Source organism: Pristiophorus japonicus, chromosome 15, assembly GCF_044704955.1.
Source record: "Pristiophorus japonicus isolate sPriJap1 chromosome 15, sPriJap1.hap1, whole genome shotgun sequence".
NCBI lineage: Eukaryota > Metazoa > Chordata > Chondrichthyes > Pristiophoridae > Pristiophorus > Pristiophorus japonicus.
This window is the reverse complement of record NC_091991.1, coordinates 13,901,161-13,918,209: the sequence shown is the minus strand read 5'-3', so window position 1 is coordinate 13,918,209 and position 17,049 is coordinate 13,901,161. Positions and strand designations below refer to the sequence as shown.

Genomic DNA, 17,049 nt, shown 5'->3' with positions numbered 1-17,049 from the left:
CAGGGGACCTATGTTTGTCTTTACTAACCTTTTTCTTTTTACATATCTATAGAAACTTTTGCAATCCGTCTTAATGTTCCCTGCAAGCTTCTTCTCGTACTCCATTTTCCCTGCCTTAATCAAACCCTTTGTCCTCCTCTGCTGAGTTCTAAATTTCTTCCAGTCCCCGGGTTCGCTGCTATTTCTGGCCAATTTGTATGCCACTTCCTTGGCTTTAATACTGATTTCCCTTGATAGCCACGGTTGAGCCACCTTCCCTTTTTTATTTTTACGCCAGACAGGGATGTACAATTGTTGTAGTTCATCCATGCGGTCTCTAAATGTCTGCCATTGCCCATCCACAGTCAACCCCTTAAGTATCGCCAATCTATCCTAGCCAATTCACGCCTCATACCTTCAAAGTTACCCTTCTTTAAGTTCTGGACCATTGTCTCTGAATTAACTGTATCATTCTCCATCCTAATGCAGAATTCCACCATATTATGGTCACTCTTCCCCAAGGGGCCTCGCACAATGAGATTGCTAATTAGTCCTCTCTCATTACACAACACCCAGTCTAAGATGGCCTCCCCCCTAGTTGGTTCCTCAACATATTGGTCGAGAAAACCATCCCTTAGGCACTCCAGGAAATCCTCCTCCACCGTATTGCTTCCAGTTTGGCTAGCCCAATCTATGTGCATATTAAAGTCACCCATTATAACTGCTGCACCTTTATTGCATGCACCCCTAATTTCCTGTTTGATTCCCTCCCCAACATCACTACTACTGTTTGGAGGTCTGTACACAACTCCCACTAACGTTTTTTGCCCTTTGGTATTCTGCAGCTCTACCCATATAGATTCCACATCATCCAAGCTAATGTCCTTCCTAACTATTACATTAATCTCCTCTTTAACCAGCAATGCTACCCCACCTCCTTTTCCTTTTATTCTATCCTTCCTGAATGTTGAATACCCCTGGATGTTGAGTTCCCAGCTCTGATCATCCTGGAGCCACATCTCTGTATTACTACAGCCCTGTAGACCATGAGCTTGGTGACAGTTTTGAGGGCCTGGTCTTCGAACACTCTTTTCCTCAGGCGGACTAAGGCTGCAATGGTGCACTGGAGGCGGTGTTGGATCTCATTGTCAATGCCTGCTCTTGTTGATAGGAGGCTCCTGAGATAAGGGACGTGGTCCAATTGTCCTTAGTCACGCTGTGGATCTTGATCTTTGGGGGCAGTGCTTTGCGGTTAGGACAAGCTGGTGGAGGACCTTTGTCTTACTGATGTTTAGCGTAAGGCCCATGATTTCGTACGCCTCAGTAAATACATTGACTATGTCCTAGAGTTCAGCCTCTGTATGTGCACAGGCCAAGGCCCTACTCTACTGCTGGCCAAGAATGGGGAAACACTCATCAAGGACACTGAGGCAGTGAGGGCCTGCTGGAAGGAGCACTTCGAAGATCTTCTCAATCGAGACTCTGCCTCTCCATCCCACAGCATACTACCCGCCACCACCCTCAGTGAGACCCCAACACTGCACGAGGTAGAAATGGCCATAAGACACACACATACTCACACACACAGACACACACACACACACACTCACACAACTGGCACAGAACCTTTTGGAGTAGTATGGGAGTGGCCCAATAAATGTTTACTCACTCTTGCTGAAGCCACCACATCGTTCCATCGTTTCCGACACTAGTCTCCATCCCGCACAATGTTGCCCACCGAGGACACGGCCTCACCAATCTCCCCCAAACGTGTCCATATTGGGGAGGTGGAGGCTTGCCACGACCATCCCGGTGATGTCTTTATACCGGCGCTCCACCTCACATACAAGCTCCTCCAGCTCGTCCTCATTAAACCAGGGAGCTCTGGGCTTGGCTCCATCACACTTGGGAGCTTTTTTTGCACTCATTATTACTTTCCTTGATGGATGGCTGATGATGAATTTGTATTTCTCTCTCCAAAACTGAGCCCTCTCCAAGTGGCAGATGCAAGTGAGTAGCGAGGTTATCTGAGCATGCACAGCTGTGCCATCAGCCCCAATCGCGACAAAAGTGGCGTCATCGCCCAGAGGAAACTACGAAAAAAACTCCAAATCTCGCGCATGCGCGGTGCATGGCCTCCAATCTTTGCTGAGTCGAGAGGCCTGCACCTACCGCCCATCGCTGCCCGCTCCCAACTCCTGCTCACGCCCACTCCTGCCCGCCAACTCCCGCTCACGCCTGCTCCCGCCCGACTCCCACTCACGCCTGCTCCCGCCAACTCCCGCTCACGCCTGCTCCCGCCCGACTCCCACTCACGCCTGCTCCCGCCGACTCCCGCTCACGCCTGCTCCCGCCCGACTCCCGCTCACGCCCGCTCCCGCCCACTCCCGCCCTCCAACTCCCGCTCACGCCTGCTCCCGCCCGACTCCCACTCCCGCCCAACTCCCGCTCACGCCCGCTCCCGCCCACTCCCGCCCTCCAACTCCCGCTCCCGCCCAATCCCGCACCCCAACTCCCGCCCGACTCCCGCCCACTCCCGCCCTCCAACTCCCGCTCACGCCTGCTCCCGCCCGACTCCCGCTCACGCCCGCTCCCGCCCACTCCCGCCCTCCAACTCCCGCTCACGCCCGCTCCCGCACACTCCCGCCCTCCAACTCCCACTCACGCCCGCTCCCGCCCAACTCCCGCTCACGCCCGCTCCCGCCCACTCCCGCCCTCCAACTCCCGCTCCCGCCCAATCCCGCACCCCAACTCCCGCCCGACTCCCGCTCGCTCCCGCCCGCCGGCTCCTGCTCACGCCTGCTCCCGCCCGACTCCCGCTCACGCCCGCTCCCGCCCACGCCTACTGCCGACTCCCGGTGTCATCGACACAACCGCGCCGAAACTCGCTCCCGACTAGCCCCAGCGGCAGCGGGCAGCAAAAAGATACGTTCCGCCCAGGGACCGCCGAGAAATGGGCGGGCCTTAGCGTTCACCAAGTTTGGGTCCTAGGATTCTGTCTCCTGCCAATTACCACAAACTCTCACCATTTAACTGCTGTCGATTTCTCCCTACAGTGGCCATCAGATTTGGAAACAAGTGACAGAAATGAATTTGTGGCTCACAAGATTTCTCGCTCCTTGGAAGGTTCATGTCTAACTTTGCGCAGACTGCGAGCATTACCTTGCTGGCTTTCAGGATCTGAAACAGGAGAGGCAGCCCCTCCAGGAGGAGCTCCTCGCTGTACTCCTCCTCCCTGATGGTGCTGAACTCCTTCAGTAAGCACTGGATCACCGGCCGCCGGTGCTGCTGGAATGCAGTTTCCAGGGACAATAACCACGAGTGCAGGCTCCACGGAACGCCTGTGTAACAAACGCAGCATTACACGTGTGCATGTCGCAGTCTTCAGCTCGCCACTCCGCCATACACCTCTCCCCCGCCCACCGCCCCCTCTCTCCGTTTAACGCGAAGAATAGTAACCGTTTCCAAAAGTACTCTCTGATTTAAATATTTCATTGCACCCGACAACATGCAAAATAGACCGAGGGCGCGTATGTGGCAGTACCTGTCCAGGGATCAGTGCAGGATGTTGGACATTACAAGAGGGGACTGGATCAATGCCCCACAGACAGGGTCAGTGAGGGGTGAGAGGTGGAATGGCCTGGGACAGAGGGGGTTTTCCAGTCACTCACCATTCGACGTTCCCGGGGTAATGGGGGCACGTTGGAAGTTTCGGAGTGACGTGGTTAAGTACATAGAATGGTCACAGCACAGAAGGCCATTCGGCCCGTCGAGCCTGTACCGGCTCTCTGCAGGAGCAGCTCAGCCAGTCCCACTCCCCTTTCCAAATGCATCCAGGAATTCCCAGAGCTTGTCTAACTGTGTCGGGGGGAAAATCCCCGAGATCGGATGGAGAAGAGAAAGAAAGAACTTGCATTTCTATAGCGCCTTTCACAACCTCAGGACGTCCCAAAGCGCTTTACATCCAATGAAGTACCTTTGGAGTGTAGTCACTGTTGTAATGTGGGAAAAGCGGCAGCCAATTTGCGCACAGCAAGCTCTCACAAACAGCAATGTGACAATGACCAGATCATCTGTTTTAGTGATGTTGATTGAGGGATAAATATTGGCCCCAGGACACCGGGGATAACTCCCCTGCTCTTCTTCAAAATAGTGCCATGGGATCTTTTACGTCAACCCGAGAGAGCAGATGGGGCATCGATTTAATGTCTCAGACAGGTGCTAAAACCCACAACGCTCGGAGTGAGCTGAGTGTGCCGTCAGTGAGTGAGATTGACATGCTGGCGGAGGGGAGAGGACAGGAGGGAGGGGGAGGGGGTGCTGGGTGGGGGGAGGGGAGGAAGAGGGGAGGGGATGCCGGGGGAGGGGGTGGGGAGGGAGTACTGGGGACGGGGAAGGGATGTTGAGAGAGTGGGTGCCAGGGGGAGGGGAGGGGAACCGGGGGAGGGGAAGGGAGGGGGAGCGGAGGAGGAAGGGAGCCGAGGGAGGGGAGCCAGGGAAGAGGAAGGGTTTGCTGGGGAGGGGGAGCAGAGGAGGGGGGGGAGCAGAGGAGGGGGGGAGGGGAGGGAGAGGAGAGCCAGGGGGTGGGGGGGGGGGAGGGGGAGGAAGAGGGGAGCCAGGGAAGAGGAAGGGTTTGCTGAGGAGGGGGAGCGGAGGAGGAGGGGAGCCGGAGGAGGGGAGGGGAGGGAGAGGAGAGCCGAAGGGGGGGGGGGGGGGGTGCGGGGGAGGAAGAGGGGAGAGGAAGGGTTTGCTGGGGAGGGGGAGCGGAGGAGGAGGGGAGCCGGAGGAGGGGAGGGGACGGAGAGGAGAGCCGGGGGGGGCGGGAGAGGAAGAGAGGAGAGGAAGGGTTTGCTGGGGAAGCAGAGCTGGGGGAGGGAGGGGAGGGGGCGCCAGGATTGGTAACGGGCAGGGTGGGCACTGGAGGATTTTCCCCACCTCCCTGTTTGCCGCTGTGTAAATGAAGCTGACAATTGGGAGGGGACACTGTGAGGAGCTGGCAGCGAATCCAGACTCTCTGCATTTCACCAAGGCCCTGGTTCTCAGAGTCAGTCACGAAGATGAGCAAAATGGAAATCTATATAAAGCTCAGATTTACAGGTTCGCTGTCCAACAGTTACAGTGTGTTTCTTCCCATCAATATTCTGCTTTCATGCAATTGTAAAATTTGAACTAAAAACCAGCGGCTCCAGAGCAACACGTCGCCAGTGCCCGTCACTCAAAGGCTGAAGCTGATATCTCCCGAAGATGAGGACTTAGTTCTAGGAAATGCCCGTTGTAATATCACCCCAGTCACTATTGGCAGTCTGATATCAGAGAGAGAGAGAGAGAGAGAGACAGAGAGAGAGCAAGAGAGAGAGAGAGAGAGAGAGACAGGGAGAGCGAGAGTCGAAGAGAGAGAGAGAGCGATAGATAGAGAGAGAGAGAGAGAGCGAGACAGAGAGATGGACGGAGAGCGAGACTAACCGAGGCCCCTGCTGTCCATGGTGATGTCCAGGTATCCGTGCTCCGAGCTGTGATAAACGGCCTCTCTCAGAATATTCAGCCGCGCCTTGTTGTTGCGGTTGGAGCCTGGGGTTGGTGCTGTCCCCGTGGGGTCTGTCCCCTCGGCCAGAATCTCCTCCAGGGACAGAACGTTCCTCGTATCCTTCTCCGAGTGTGACAGCAGTTTCCGAAACACGTTCCTAAACACGGAAAACCGGATAAGGCTCGAGAGAGGTTCCAGAGAGCGGCGAGAGACTGTGGGTCCCGCCTAAAGCTCCCTGATCCAACTCGGAGGCTGAAACCCCCCCTATCGACCCCCCTCTCCCACCTACCCCTCCATCGACCCCCCCTCTCCTACCAACCCCCATCCCCATCGACCCTCTCACCCTCACCGACCCCCGACTCCCTATCGACCCTCTGCCCCCCAACCCCTATCGACCCACTGCCCCCCCACCTCCCCCTCTCCCCCATCCCTATCGACCCTCCTCCCCCCCACCTCCATCAACACCCTCCCCTATCGACCCCCTCTCTCATCGACCCCCCCTCCCCCACCCGAATCGAACCCCTCCTGCCCCACCGACTCCCCTATCCCAGCCCTATCGACCCCCTGCCCACTCACCGACCCCCCCCCACCCCCCTTGCCACCGACACCCCTCCATCGACCCTCTCCTCCACCCCTATCAACCCCCTCCACTGACCCCCGACCCCACCCCTATCGACCTCCTGCCCATGCACCGACACCCTTTCCCACCCCTATCGACCCCTATCCTCATCCCTATTGGCTCCCGATCCCCCCCAACCGACCCCCTTATCCCACCCCTATCGACCCTCTCCCACCCCCTTGCCACCGACTCCCCGGTTACCTGTGCCCGTGTGCGGCGGCCTGGCTGAACGGGCTCATGTCCCCGTGCGGAGTGATGGAGAAGCCATTCCTGCACATTGTCCCGAGCATCGGCTCAGCACCTCTCTCCAGGAGCAAACTCACAAGTTCGAAGTTACCTGAAACACCAAAACATTCGTCCTGTCACAATGAAACAATGCTCAGTTAAAGATTCCAACCTGCCCGCTTTTGGAGCAAGAAATAATGGTGGCTTGTAAGAAAGGTACGGCAATAATCATATTGATTGGACAAATCAAATTGGTCAGGGTAGCCTTGAGGAAGAGTTCATAGAGTGTATCCGGGATAGTTTCCTTGAACAGTACGTTGTGGAACCAATCAGGGAGCAGGCTATCTTATATCTGGAACTGTGTAATGAGACAGGATTAATAAATGATCTCAGAATAAAGGATTCTCTAGGAAAGAGTGATCATAACATGGTTGAATTTAAAATTCAGTTGGAGGGTGAGAAAGTTGGGTCTCAAACCACTGTCCTGATCTTAAATAAAGGTGATTACAAAGGTATGAAGGTAGAGTTGGCTAAGGTGGACTGGGAAAATAGATTAAAGTGTGGGACAGTTGATGAGCAGCGGCAGACATTTAAGGAGATATTTCATAACTCGCAACAAAAATATATCCCAATGAGAAGGAAAGACTGTAAGAAAAGGGATAACCATCTCTGGCTAACTAAGGAAATAAAGGATGGTATCAAATTGAAAATAATGGCATACAATGTGGCCAAGCTTAGTGGGAGGCCAGAGGATTGAGAAATTTTTAAAAACCAGTAAAGGGCGACTAAAAAAATAATAAAGTGAACATGGATTATAAGAGTAAACTAGCAAGAAATATAAAAACAGATAGTAAGAGCGTCGACAGGTATATAAAAATGAAGACAGTAGCTGAAGTAAACATTGGTCCTTTGAGGATGAGACTGGGGAATTAATAATGGGGAGCAGGGAAATGGCAGAGACATTGAACACATATTTTGTATCTGTCTTCACAGTAGAAGACACTAAAAACATCCCAATAATAGATAATCAAGGGGCTATAGGGAGGGGGCGGAACTTAAAATCACTATCACTAAAGAAAAAGTACTCGGTAAAATAATGGGACTATAAGTGGTTAAGTCCCCATGACCTGATGGCCTCCATCCTAGGGTCTTAAAAGAAGTGGCTGCAGAGACAGTGGATGCATTGGTTGCAATCTGCCAAAATTCCCAGGATTCTGGAGAGGTCCCAGCGGATTGGAAAATCGCAAATGTAACGCCCCTATTTAAAAAAAAGGAGGGAGACAGAAAGCAGGAAACTATAGACCAGTTAGCCTAACATCTGTCGTTGGGAAAATGCTGGAGTCCATTATTAAGGAAGCAGCAACAGGACATTTAGAAAATCATAATACAGTCAAGCAGAGTCAGCATGGTTTTCTCAAAGGGAAATCATGTTTGATAAATTTGCTGGAGTTCTTTGAGGATGTAAAGAGCAGGGTGGATTAGGGGGAACCAATGGATGTGATGTATTTGGATTGCCAAAAGGCATTCGATAAGGTGTCACATAAGAGGTTACTGCACAAGATAAGAGCTCACGGGGTTGGGGGTAATATATTAGCATGGATAGAGGATTGGCTAACTAACAAAAACAGAGAGTCGGGATAAATGGGTAATTTTCCGCTTGGCAAACAGTAACTAGTGGGGTGCCGCAGAGATCGGTGCTGGGGCCTCAACTATTTACAATCTATATTAATGACTCGGATGAAGGGACCGAGTGTAATGTAGCCAAGTTTGCTGATGTTGCAAAGATGGGTGGGAAAGCAAATTGTGAGGAGGCCACAAAGAATCTACAAAGGGATATAGACAGGCTAAGTGAGTGGGCAAAAATGTGGCAGATGGAATATAATGTGGGAAAGTGTGAGATTATCCACTCTGGCAAGAAAAATAAAAAAGCAAATTATTACTTAAATGGAAAGGGATTACAAAATGCTGCGGTACAGAGGGATCTGGGGGTCCTTGTGCATGAATCACAAAAAGTTAGTATGCAGGTACAGCAAGTGATCAGGAAGGCAAATAGAATGTTGGCCTTTATTGCAAAGGGGATAGAGTATAAAAGCAGAGAAGTCCTGCTACAACTACAGGGTATTGGTGAGACAACACCAAGAGTACTACGTACAGTTTTGGTCTCTGTATTTAAGGAAGGATATACTTGCATTGGAGGTAGCTCAGAGAAGGTTCACTCGGTTGATTCCAGAGATGAAAGGGTTGTCTTATGAGGATAGGTTGAATAGGTTGGACTGTTACACATTGGAGTTCAGAAGAATGAGAGGTCATTTTATTGAAACTTATAAGATAATGGGGGCTCGACAAAGTAGATAGAGAGAGGATGTTTCCATTCATGGGGAAACTAGAACTAGGGGGCATAGTTTAAGAATAAGGGGTCGCCCATTTAAAACTGTGATGAGGAGGAATTTCTTCTCTGAGTGTCATAAATCTTGGAATTCTTTGCCCCAAGTAGCTGTGGAGGCTGGGTCATTGAATATATTTAAGGCGGAGATAGACAGATTTTTGAGCGATAGGGAGTAAAGGGGGAGCGGGCAGGTAAGTGGAGCTGAGCCCATGATCAGATCAGCCATGATCTTATTGAATGGCGGAGCAGGCTCAAGGGGCCAAATGGCCTACTCCTGTTCCTATTTCTTATGTTCTTGTGTGTCAAGACATCCCTGCTCGGAGTCACTGAATTTTCACTAATTAGAAAATCTCATGCCCCGATGTTAATCTAACCGGCCGAGCGATAATTGGTTAAAATCAGAGCTCTAAACCCACAGCCTGATTCCAAGGGCTGCAGGAGCAGATCTGCATCAAAACCAACTCAAACAGAGCGAGCGGTGAATGTTTCTGGATAGAATTCTGCAAGCGTTCTTGCACAAGGTGTCTTTTAAAACCAAGAGTGAAGAGCAGATTTACAAAACACCGGGATTTCGCTTTTGGCTATTTGTGAATTGACTTTCCCCAGCGGGAACAGAGGGTTTTCAAGGGCCGACTTTCTGGGTTGAGCCCAGCGGTGAGGAGTCTCTGGCCATACAGGTTGGGAAGTGTTAATGGGTGAGGAGTTCGACTGAAATCTGTGCAGCGGACAGATCATTGTCATCTCCCTCCTGCCTAGTCAACAAGCCCATAGCCCTTTACCTGCTCTTCAACCAAAAATCGGCCTTCTCTTTTGGAAGAATTTCAACAATGCTCGAGTGTTACTCCAATCTACCAACAAACAGCTCAGTGACAAATCGTCTGTCCAGGAGTTACATTTAGTTTTTTTTTAAATTCATTCTTGGAAAGTGTAGCCCATTGATAGACCAACACTTATTGTCCATCCCTAATTGCCCTTGAGAAGCTGGTGGTGTACCACTGCAGTCCGTGTGGTGAAGGTGCTCCCACAGTGCGGTTAGGGAGGGAGTTCCAGAATTTTGACCCAGCGACGATATCCCGTGCTCCCGATGCTATGTAAATCTGCTCTTCACTCCGGGTTTTAAATGTTACTTTGTGCTGTGTGTAAAACGCTCATAGAATTTTATCCTCAAACACTCAACAAGCTCTTTGTCTTAGTTGGTTTTGATGGTGTGGGACTCCTCATTTCCGTTTTAAATGAGCAACCACTTATTTTGAAACTATGCCCCCTAGTTCTAGATTCCCCCATGAGGGAAAGCATCCTCTCTGCATCTACCCTGTCAAGCCCCCTCGGTATCTTATATGCTTCAATAAGATCACCTCTCATTCTTCTCAACTCCAATGACTATAGGCCCAACCTGCTCAACCTTTCTTCATATGACAAACCCTTCATCTCAGGCATCAACCTCGTGAACATTCTCTGAACTGCCTCCAATACAAGTATATCCCTCCTTAAATATGGAGACCACAACTGTACGCAGTACTCCAGGTGTGGTCTCACCAATACCCTGTAGTTGTAGCAGGACATGTCTGCTTTTATACTCTATCCATCTTGCAATAAAGGCAAACATTCCATTTGCCTTCCTGATTACTTGCAGTACCTACATACTAACTTTTTGTGTTTCATGCACAAGGAAACAGGTCCCTCTGTACTGCAACACTTTGTAATTTCTTTCTATTTAAATAATAATTTGCTATTTTATTTTTCCTACCAAAGTGGAGAACCTCACACTTTCCCACATTATACTCCATCTGTCAAATTTTTGTCCACTCACTTAGCCTGTCTATATCCTTTTGAAGATTTTTTGTGTCCTCCTCACAATTTGCTTTCCCACCCATCTTTGTATCATCATCAAACCTGGCTACATTACACTCGGTCCCTTCATCCAAGTCATTAATATAGATTGCAAATAGTTGAGGACCCAGCACCAATCCCTGTGGCACCCCACTAGTCACTGTTTGCCAAGCGGAAAATGACCCATTTATCCCGACTCTCTGTTTTCTGTTAGTTAGCCAATCCTCTATTCATGCTAATATTACCCCACTGCGGTCCCACTTGCACTTTTCCACTGCGTCCCGTGCCAACTTTGTTTCCCAGTGAAGGTCGGTCGCAGAAGAAGACAGGAGAGTGTTCCGGTAGAGCACAGAGACATTCAGAGGCATGAGGCTCGGCCAGCCGAGCGCTGACAGCTCACAGTGCGGCTTTTTCCTGAGGTGTAAGCGCGGTCGTATGGCATTTAATGATGCCGTACTGGAGTGCAGCGTGCTCACGCCGCCATTACACGCAGCATGTGCCCGACAGAGGCGTCGCCATGATTCTTCCAGCGGCTTTCGACTCCGCAGTTGAGCGGGACCAGCGGCCGATGAGAGGCTGAATCTTCAGTGGGACCGGATTAGCTGGGTGTGGGGGCGGAGAGAGAGCGGGACCAGATTACCTCAGTGCGGGGGCAGAAAGAGAGCGAGAACGGGACTGGATTCGCTCGGTGTGGGGGCAGAAAGAGAGTGGGACCAGTGGTCGATGAGAGGCCAAATTGCCAGTGGGACTGGGTTAGCTCAGTTTGGGGGCGGAGAGAGAGGATAGTGTCCAAACTTGAGAATTGATCGGAAGGATAGCTGAGTCAGTCACATCTAGTGAGGAAGCGAAGTCTTGGGACAGAGAAGTCCAGTAAGTTGGAAGACAGGTTTGGTGGAGATCTGATACTCACTGATGAAGGTAGAGCAGACATGATTGGGGGATGGGCAGTGAGCTCAGGTAGCTGACCTTGCAGCATGGAGATGCACTTACGGGCAAAAAATGCACCCCATTTAGGGCCAGGGCAAGTTAAACAGTGGGGAAGGGAAGGCAATAGATGGCCTTGGATAAAATTGTTCGGCAGAAGAGCTCCCAAGGGAGCCAAGAACGGAGAGATGCTCATCAAGGACACCGAGGCAGTCGGTGCCCGCTGGAAGGAGCATTTCGAAGACCTCCTTAACCAAGATTCGCCACCATCTCAGCACAACCCCCAGCCCGGCACGAGGTAGTAAAGGCCATCCGCCAGCTGAACAACAACAAGGCAAAAGGAGCAGATGGAATTCCTGCAGAGGCACTAAAGTATGGTGGAGAGGCACTTTTGGCACGAATACATGACCTAATCTCTCTTATCTGGAAGGAGGAGAGCATGCCAGGAGATCTCAGGGACGCTGTAATCGTAACCATCTTCAAAGAAGGGGATAAGTCCGACTGTGGCAATTACAGAGGAAACTCCCTACTGCTGGCCTGCTGGGAAAGTCATTGCAAGGCTCCTCCTCAATCGTCTTCTCCCCGTGGCTGAAGAGCTCCTCCCAGAGTCGCAATGCGGATTCCACCCTCTAAGGGGTACAACGGACATGATCTTCACCACGCGACAACTACAAGAGAAATGCAGGGAACAGCACCAACCCTTGTACATGGCCTTCTTTGACCTCACAAAGGCCTTTGAAACTGCCAACCGTGAGGGATTATGGAGCATCCATCTCTGTTTCGGCTGCCCTCAAAAGTTTGTCACCATCCTCCATCTACTCCACGATGACATGCAAGCCGTGATCCTGACCAACAGATCCACCATAGACCCAATCCATATCCGGACCGGGGTCAAGCAAGGCTGCGTCATTGCACCAACGCTCTTCTCGATCTCCCTTGTTGCAATGCTTCATCTCACCCTCAGCAGGCTCCTCGCTGGAGCGGAGCTAAATTATAGAACAAATGGGCATCCATGGCCCATGACTGCCCAAAGTGGAGGAAGAGCATCCGGGAGGGCGCTGAGCACCTCGAGTCCCATCGCTGAGAACAAGCAGAAACCAAGCGTAGACAGCGGAAAGAGCGTGAGTCAACCCAGGCTCCCCACTCACCCCTTCCTTCAACCACCATCTGCCCCACCTGTGACGGAGACTGTGGGTCCCACATTGGACTCTTTAGTCACCTGAGAACTCACTTTTAGAGTGGAAGCAAGTCATCCTCGACTCCGAGGGACTGCCTATGATCATGCTAATATATTACCCCCAACCCAGTGAACTTTTATCTTGTGCAGTAACCTTTAATGTGGCACCTTATCGGATGTTTTCTGGAATCCAAATACACGACATCTACTGGTTCCCCTTTATCCACCCTGCTCGTTACACCCTCAAAGAACTCCAGCAAATTTGTCACACATGATTTCCCTTTCATAAAACCATGGCTGATTCTGCTTGACTGTATTACGATTTTCTAAATGTCCTGCTACTGCTTCCTTAATAATGGACTCTCGAGGGAACATCTGCGGCAGGTCGGGGCCTTAAAAGGTATGGCGGCGGACCTGGAACCAGCGCGATACTCCAGGGAGCAGTGTGAGCTGGTGCAGGAAAGCGACGGCAGTGAAGAGGGTGACTGGATTGGACGTCACCATAAACCAGGTCAGTGATTGGAACGTGGACAGGTACAGCAGGAGCAGCAAGGTTGGGGTGAAAGAGCGGCGAGAGATTGTAGAGTGACGTGATCGGGGCCCAGGAGAGGCGAGGACCCAGGGGCAGCACGGGCCAGCCCACACTGCGATACGTGTGCTCACTAAGTCCGTGCAGCAGAGCTGGTCTCCAGTCGTCTTGGTTAACCCTTGCCACTGGACCAAGACCTAGCTCTGTCAAGCCCGTGCAGTGGCTGGTGTGCAACGGCCACCACACGTTAAAAAAATCCACGCACAGGCATCTTCCACCCTTCAATATGTAGTTCAGGACCTGGAATATTAGATCTTTTATTGAAACAACTGTGAACTCATCCCTTTGTGGCATGGAAGCAAGTCATCCTTAATTCGAGGGACCGCCCAAGAAGCAGAAGAATGGACTCCAGCATTTTCTCAATGACAGATATTAGGCTAACTGGTCGATAGTTTCCTGCTTCCTGCCTTCCTCCTTTCTTAAATAGAGGTGTTACATTTGCGGTTTTCCAATGCACTGGGGCCTCTCCAGAATCCAGGGAATGTTGGTAGATTACAACCAATGCATCCACTATCCCTGCAGCCACAAGTGGGGTACCGCAAGGTTCAGTGCTGGGACCCCAGCTATTTACAATATACATTAATGATTTAGATGAAGGAATTGAATGTAATATCTCCAAGTTTGCAGATGACACTAAGCTGGGTGAGCTGCGAGGAGGATGCTAAGAGGCTGTAGGGTGATTTGGACAGGTTAGATGTGTGGGCAAATGCATGGCAGATGCGGTATAATGTAGATAAATGTGAGGTTATCTGCTTTGGTGGTAAAAACAGAAAGGCAGATTATTATCTGAATGATGCCAAATTAGTAAAAGGGGAGGTGCAATGAGACCTGGGTGTCATGGTACATCAGTCATTGAAAGTTGGCATGCAGGTATAGCAGGCGGTGAAGAAGGCAAATGGCATGTTGGCCTTCATGGCGAGAGGATTTGAGTATAGGAGCAGGGAGGTCTTACTACAGTTGTACAGGGCCTTGGTGAGGCCACTGCTTGAATATTGTGTACAGTTTTGGTCTCCTAATCTGAGAAAGGACATTCTTGCTATTGAGGGAGTGCAGCGAAGGTTCACCAGACTGATGCCCGAGATGACAGGACTGACATATGAAGAAAGACTGGATCGACTAGGCTTATATTCACTGGAATTTAGAAGAATGAGAGGAGATTTCATAGAAACATATAAAATTCTGACGGGACTGGACAGGTTAGATGCAGGAAGAATGTTCCCGATGCTGGGGAAGTCCAGAACCAGGGATCATAGTCTAAGGATAAGGGGTAAGCCATTTAGGACCGAGATGAGGAGAAACTTCTTCACTCAGAGAGTTGTGAGCACGTGGAATTCTCTACCACAGAAAGTTGTTGAGGTCAGTTCGTTAGATACATTCAAAAGGGAGTTAGATGTGGCCCTTACGGCTAAAGGGATCAAGGGGTATGGAGAGAAAGCAGAATAGGGTACTAAAGTGCATGATCAGCCATGATCATATTGAATGGTGATGTAGGCTCCAAGGGCAGAATAGCCTACTCCTGCACCTATTTTCTATGTTTTAAGACCTTAGGATGCAGGCCATTAGGTCTAGGGGACTTGTCCACCTTTAATCCCATTATTTTACCGAGTACTACTTCATTAGTGATAGTGATTGTTTGAAGTCTTCCCCTCCCTTTAGCCCCTTGATAATTTATTATTGGAATGCTTTTAGTGTCTTCTACCGTGAAGACCGAGACAAAATATTTGTTCAAAGTCTCTGCCATTTCCCTGTTTACCCATTATTAATCCCTCAGTCTCATCCTCTAAGGGACTTTGGCTACTCTCTTTACTTTGGGGGCTACTCTCTTTCTTTTTATATACCTTGGAAGCTCGGTCTGTTTTTATATCTCATGAACTTTCAAACTATCTTCTCTCTCTATTATTTCTTTTAGTGGTCTGCTGACTTCTAAAAATTTCCCAATCCTCTGGCCCTCCACTATTCTTCGCAACATTGTATGCCTTTGTTTTCTGCAGCCATGGTGCAAGGTGATGGAGGGAGTGATTGGCTCAAGTTCAGCGCTGTAACCTCAGTGTCTGGTCTCCCAAACAATTCTCTGAATCCAGTCTCTCCCGAAATCTGGCAATGCGCCTCTGAGTTAATAGATTCCTCGACATCTTATGTGGATTTAAACTATAAAAAGCCAGCAACATTGGAGTTGTGAAGCTGTGGACCTGGAGGACCCCCCAGCCACGTCATTCACGGTCCATCAGGCACTCACCGGCTGCAGACGCCAGCTGTAAGGGGGTCTCAGAGTAATTTTCACCCCCTTGGCCGACAGACCCTTCGACGTTCGCTCCGGCATCCAGCAGCAGCTGCAGACAAGAGGAGGATATCGTGACCCAGACACAAAACGGGGGCAAGTTCGCCCACGGCTCAGCAGCGACTGGTCCTCTCAATCACACAAACTATAACGGTGAAGTTTCCACTCGCCTCCGCACACGGTCGGCATTCACATTTCTCACAATCCCAGCATTCAGGATTCTGCCCCGTGACTTCCAGTAACGGTATTTACTCCCGAGTGATCCCGGGCTGCCAATGGGGAGCCTCGCACCCTGGGGGGAGTAACATGCAGGGGGAGTCACACCCGGGAGGGTGGGAGGGTGAGTAACACCCAGGGGGAGGGTAACACCCGAGGGGGGCGGGGGAGCAGAGTAACACCCGGAGGGGTGGGGGGGGGGGGGGGGAGGTCAAATGGGGAGGGTGACCCCCGCCCAGTCAGGCCCACACGTGGTGGACACTCGATGCCTGAAGGACACAGGGCAACGGACTGTGGCAATATTGGCCTCTTTTCAAACTCCGATAATTGCAAGGTGTGGACCTGCTGGCACAGACCGTCCTTTCTCCGCAATGAGCCATTGCTGTGGGATCACCGATTGCGATCCGATACAAGTGTACACACCAGGCTTACAGCCGCTGGATTCAGACCCAGGGCCCAGCGAGAGAACCCACTGCCCCCTCGGCAAACCCTCCCATTGTCTCAAACACTAAACCCTCCAACTGTCCTTCTGCGCCCCCCCTGATAGCAGTTAGCAGGAGCAGGGTCAGGGTCTGTATAGCGGGGGTGTGGATGGTGTGTCTCTCTGGGTGGGGGGAGGGGGGAAACCGGCGAGATTGTTCAGTCTGACCTCAGATCCCCCCGTCCCATCGAGTGGGGGAATGCTGCATTTAGCCTCGTCGATTAAATCGAAGAGCGGAGGAAAATTCGAGTGTTGCTGTAGTTACTCTTCTTTTTGTGCCTCGCTACAGCGCAGGGTGTGATCGCCTCATCCCCCTCTCCACTCCCTCATCCCCCATCCCCCTCATCCCATCTCCTCATCCCCATCCCCTCTTCCCCATCTCCTCATCCCCATCCCCTCTTCCCCCCCATCCCTCTCCCCCTCTCTCCTCATCCCTCTCCCTCATCCCTCCTCCTCACCCCCTCTCCCCCTCCCCCATCCCTCTCCCCCTCCCTCTCCCCCACCCGCGATGACAGATAGCGAGCGGAGGGTGAGCTATCCCCGACACTCTCTGCCAGCCCAGCGGTTGTATTGCTGCCCAGTGGTTTCCCGGTGTCGGACCGAGCCGGAGGCGGTGTGGGGGACGGCGATGAATTACCTGAACTGCCGCCATGTGTCCGTGCAGCACCGCGAGCGTCAGGGCGGTCCAATGCCGCGTCTCCACGGGGATAGACGGGTATTTGTGGGACGGACTGGGAATCTGAAGGCACGGAACAGGCGGTCAGTAACTTGGCGTTTACAGCCCAACAAACACACAATCGTGAAACGGCAGGAACAGAGGA

General features: G+C 51.4%; 1 protein-coding gene across 1 annotated transcript in view; it reads right to left on the bottom strand.

Moving 5' to 3' along the window:
* btbd11b (BTB (POZ) domain containing 11b) overlaps positions 1 to 17,049 on the bottom strand; it is a 146,126-nt gene that overhangs the window by 23,091 nt on the left and 105,986 nt on the right. Inside the window, exons 7-11 of the mRNA XM_070900172.1 lie at positions 16,866 to 16,967; positions 15,490 to 15,583; positions 6,324 to 6,459; positions 5,443 to 5,660; positions 3,142 to 3,320 (exon numbers count right to left, since the gene is read on the bottom strand). Coding sequence (XP_070756273.1) covers positions 3,142 to 3,320; positions 5,443 to 5,660; positions 6,324 to 6,459; positions 15,490 to 15,583; positions 16,866 to 16,967 — 729 coding nt within the window. The remainder of the gene's footprint in view (positions 1 to 3,141; positions 3,321 to 5,442; positions 5,661 to 6,323; positions 6,460 to 15,489; positions 15,584 to 16,865; positions 16,968 to 17,049) is intronic.